Here is a 4364-nt window from a genome sequence, read left to right as displayed (position 1 = left end):
ACATATAAAATTACATTTGTGTAGCCATATTTTTAAATTACAGCTGTATTGACACTTTTTGAAGGTATACAACATTATACAATACTATACAACTTTATACACCTACTGTATACAATGTATAAACCTTGTATAAAAATGTATAGTAATGTATAAAACTAGTATACAATATTATACAAACTTATACAAGAGGTGTTTATACATGAGAGGGGTTTATACATAATGTGTAAGGGGTGTTTATGTTGTACGGTGGTGGCTCGTGGTGGACGAGCTGGTAGCTCGCTGGAGATGAAGAAGGAAAAAACAGAAGGGTGAAAAAGTGGCTATAACGGATAATAAAAAAAAGATGGGCTAAATCGGATAAATATTTTGTCATAATTGACATACAGTGTTATTTTCCCTTATATATATTCCAAAACATGTCATGTATTTTAAATTCTAACCAGTGAGAACACTCCTAGCCTCTTGGTGTGTAAATTGAGTAAAGGGAATAGAACGGTCAAAAGTTTTTGCCAAAGGAATTTGATTTTAAATTAAAGATGTACATAGGTATTTTAAAAAGAAAATATTAAATTGCTTTATAAAAAGGGAATTTCATAATAAATAAGCATAAATTCTGTAGATTGACGATGTCAAAAAGATTTACTCTATAAGGTCACTTAAAATGCAACTGTAAATAATCTTTTATAAGAAAAAATAGAAAATAATCTTTTATAGACAACCACATATGTTTTCTCAGTGTCCATGAGACAGACCTCATGTGCTAAGTTGAAGTGTCTACTTGATCATTTTGGGGACTGGATCCCCTCCAGTGATGATCTGGTCCAGTTCCTCCAGTAGTGCCTCAAATTAATGACACGTGACTCTTCAACATTTTAACGGACCAGATCTGATTTATTAACCAAAACACTTAACCATAGTCAAAGTATTTTACTGTCACTGTGACAAATAATTTAGTACAATCAAGTCTGGCACAGTAAATCACCGGAGAGTTCTAAGCTTGTCATTTCCGCCGATAATTCGCCTTTGTTTATTCTTCCGAATTAATCAGATTCATAATATAAATCGAATTATTAATGTATATGTTTACACGAAAAATCGCTACAGTTGAATTTGTGTACGTGATCAAGGACACGTGGATCGGTATGACCGAATAATGAGATAATATGTAAATTTAAGCAAGATAATTATAAAGAAAGCTAAACGAATTCAAAGCAATAGCTTGAGCCTTGGAGAAGCTTTTGAGCAAGAGCCTCCGGCCTCCGGGCAAGCAAACAATCAGATCTTAGCTGAGTTGAACAAGAGCAATTAGGAACTAAGAGTAAAATAAGGGCAAGGTAATTCTTGTATATATTTTCAGATGATCGTTACAATGAGATAAGCACATCTATTTATACAAGAGCTATGGGGTGCATGATCCACAAATCATGCCCTCTTCATTATCAATATTAATGCCAAAGGTAATAAAAGGTAATAAAGGGATTTAATGCTATGACAATGAAGGGCAATAATGCACATTTAAGATCGGAGGAAGACTTGGGGTTTCTTGTAACGGTTGCACATTGAATGACGTTTGACCGGTGAGTTGGCATGCTTCTCCGGACCCTTTGTAGTTTCTGTCTCCGGTAGCAGCTGCCAGGTTACTCCTCCGGAGCATCGTTATGCTTTCCCGGAGCCCCTCGTTTGCTGACTCAAATCTGACGTGTCACCATCGCCACGTGTCATCCTTTGATACGTCCACTCGGTGTCGACGGATTTTACCCTATACAGTATACATAAGAAAATCCAACACCAACTAAAACCAGAAACAACAACTTCGTTGGTGCAGATCAAAATTAAGATCTAGAAGTCTGCAATAAAATTTCAACTGTTGTATTTGATTCGATGAAAGGAGCCGGTCGGACGGGGGCGAGGAAAGGCAAGTTATTTTACATTGTCATTGGCAAACAGGGGGAAATCGTAGTACATCCATAACTAGAATTTGCTTTCAAGTTTAGAAGACTAAGAAATTATCCCATTAATTCCTAACAAGCCATTGATTGTTAAAACTACTGTTGTTTCTTTCTCTCTTGAGATAATTGGAAGAAAAAAGGAAAGAACTGGTCTGTGATAGTCAAGGTTCTAAGAGGAGAGAAACGGGAAGAAAAGATTCTGACCATGATTAAGTGTTTTGGTTAATAAATCAGATCTAGTCCGTTAAAATGCTGAAGAGCCACGTGTCATTAATTTGAGGCACCACTGGAGGAACTTGACCAGATCATCACTGCAGGGGATCCAGTCCCATCATTGTGCAAGTTTAAGTGTTAAACCGACAGTTGAAGCAAAGTTTGAGTATCTGTCTATGTACTTTTGCGTATTTATTTTGTCCGAACTAAACCAGCTACCATAATGCTCAGTAACACCCCTCAGAACTATAGAAGAAGAACCATCCACTATCGTTGACAAAGTCTCTGTTTATTAAAATGAAAAACGATTACAAGTCGTGGTTCCATCAGATTACAATCACAATTAGCACACACAAGTAAATTTATTTATAGCTGGGCCCTGCATTGCAAGAGAATGCAACAAAACAGATTATGAAATTACATAGTATCGACTAAGAGTCCGTTGCCAAAAGACCTCTGGTTACCACAATCAAGATTGTTACCAGGGCTAACTCCGAGAATTCCACAATACCTCCTGTAAAACCCAATGCGATCCTGGACCCTACTGTCACTGCCATGACCACATTCTATGCCACCATTGATGATGTTCGTGAGGACACCGAATCCAGGGAGGCGATTGGCTGCTCGGTCAGCGCCAGACGGGTTCCATCTTCCTGTGATGACATCGTGACATGAAGGCTTTGGTGATTGAGGGGTCATCCAGAACCAGATGGCGGATTTGAATGAGATGACTGGGTTTGTAGCTACTAAATCGGGATTGTTTAAGAGGTCAACTCCGATGGCTCTTCCACATGGCCCATAGTTGTAGTTGCTGCATTCAAATTGAAAGTGTACACTTGATTAGACAACTAAAAGTTCGTCACGCTAAAAGTAGGACAATGATAGATTTGTTTCTCTTTCTTTCAAAATCAGTCAAAACTTAGGATACCACATTATGGTTAGAGTTATCCCCAGGCTAACAGGGTAAATAATTTTTATGCTACAAGTGCATTTTAACTTCTCAGTGGTATGTAATTTAGGTGAACTGACACAATTAGTGTATAGAAGTTACATTGTATATATATATATATATATATATATATATATATATATATTTTGTCATAAAAGATTTGTGGTTTCAATTGATACTTTGAACCCGCGGTTTTCTCCCTTTATTTTTGGTGAATAGAATTTGCACTAGAAAGAAATCTTTCGTCTAGCGTCATGACTATATATATGTGGTGAATTGATTGTGAATATGCTTACTGTGAAATTTGGATGGGACCTCGTCCGTAATATTTCCTGCCAGGAGCACAAGGCCACTGTGCACTTGGTGTACAGTAGTCACCAGGACTACCTTGCTCTCTGAGGAAGCAGTAACCCCACGCGTATGGTCCATCAGGTGCCGAAGGCCATCCTCCTATATATCAAGGGGTACATAATCAATAATTATTAGTAAGATTTCAACAAATATATTTTTTAAATTTATAATTCAAAAGTTGAATACATCAAGTTTAAATCAACGTACCAGTAGTTTCATGAGAGGTTTGGGCAAAGAAAGCAGCGATTTCCCTTTTACGGGCAGTGGTATCACCAGTGGTGCCAAAGCCAGGAAAAGACCTGGCAGCAGTAATGAAGGCATTGTAACTGTAGAAATTATTCTTTCCTTGGCACGCATTTTCATTGCGATGCTTAAGCATTTGATCAAACATGGAATTTGAGATGACCCTGCCGAGGTCCCCACTGGGGCCGGGGGTAGGTGGTCTCGGGGAGGGGCCAGAACGACACTGACTCTGGCAATTCCCCGGACTACAATAGGCATCGGTGTCACCACACCAACCAAATTTGCTACAACAGAGTCCCGAGGGACAACGTGCACCTCCGGCCTGGGAACCACATTGTTCTGCCGAGGCAGAAAGCAAAAGAAGAGAAAATAGTAAGGAGAGAGTAGTGAATTCACAAAGCCTCATTTTGATTTTGTGGCAAAATGTGATGGGAAACAAGTGGCAAAGTGGAAGGTATTTATAGGTAAGGAGTGCAATGGGGACATAGCTTATTAATTGTCTATTAGTGGTTGTGACAAAAATAAAATGTTAAATAAATGAAGGTGCGAATCTTATAGTCCTCTGTCTTATCCAGAATTTTATTCAGCACAATACGCGGACAAAGTAACGTTTATCAAGTGGCGGCTCTTAGCTCTCATTTTATATTAATTTTAAAAAT

The 4364-nt window shown here is 38.2% G+C and overlaps 1 protein-coding gene across 1 annotated transcript; it reads right to left on the bottom strand.

The window, feature by feature from the left end:
• Positions 1-2430: 2430 nt before the first annotated feature.
• Positions 2431-4148, bottom strand: LOC132049857 (basic 30 kDa endochitinase-like). Its single transcript, XM_059440818.1, has 3 exons — positions 3670-4148; positions 3408-3561; positions 2431-2973 (listed from the first exon to the last, which is right to left on the bottom strand). The coding sequence occupies exons 1-3, from the start codon at positions 4109-4111 to the stop codon at positions 2580-2582; spliced, it is 990 nt and encodes a 329-aa protein (XP_059296801.1). The 5' UTR covers positions 4112-4148; the 3' UTR covers positions 2431-2579.
• Positions 4149-4364: the final 216 nt, after the last annotated feature.

Source organism: Lycium ferocissimum, chromosome 3 (genome assembly GCF_029784015.1).
Source record: "Lycium ferocissimum isolate CSIRO_LF1 chromosome 3, AGI_CSIRO_Lferr_CH_V1, whole genome shotgun sequence".
In the NCBI taxonomy this organism is placed as follows: Eukaryota; Viridiplantae; Streptophyta; class Magnoliopsida; order Solanales; family Solanaceae; genus Lycium; species Lycium ferocissimum.
The sequence above is the reverse complement of the archived record's forward strand: the minus strand, read 5'-3'. Positions and strand labels throughout refer to the sequence as shown.

Excerpts from the sequence above, each read along its gene's own strand:
- LOC132049857 (XM_059440818.1), bottom strand. The coding sequence starts at position 4,111 with ATGAGGCTTTGTGAATTCACTACTCTCTCCTTACTATTTTCTCTTCTT. Across the intron at positions 3,562-3,669 it reads AACCTCTCATGAAACTACTG|GAGGATGGCCTTCGGCACCT; the intron begins GTACGTTGATTT and ends CTTGATATATAG. Across the intron at positions 2,974-3,407 it reads GGTCCCATCCAAATTTCACA|CAACTACAACTATGGGCCAT; the intron begins GTAAGCATATTC and ends ATTTGAATGCAG.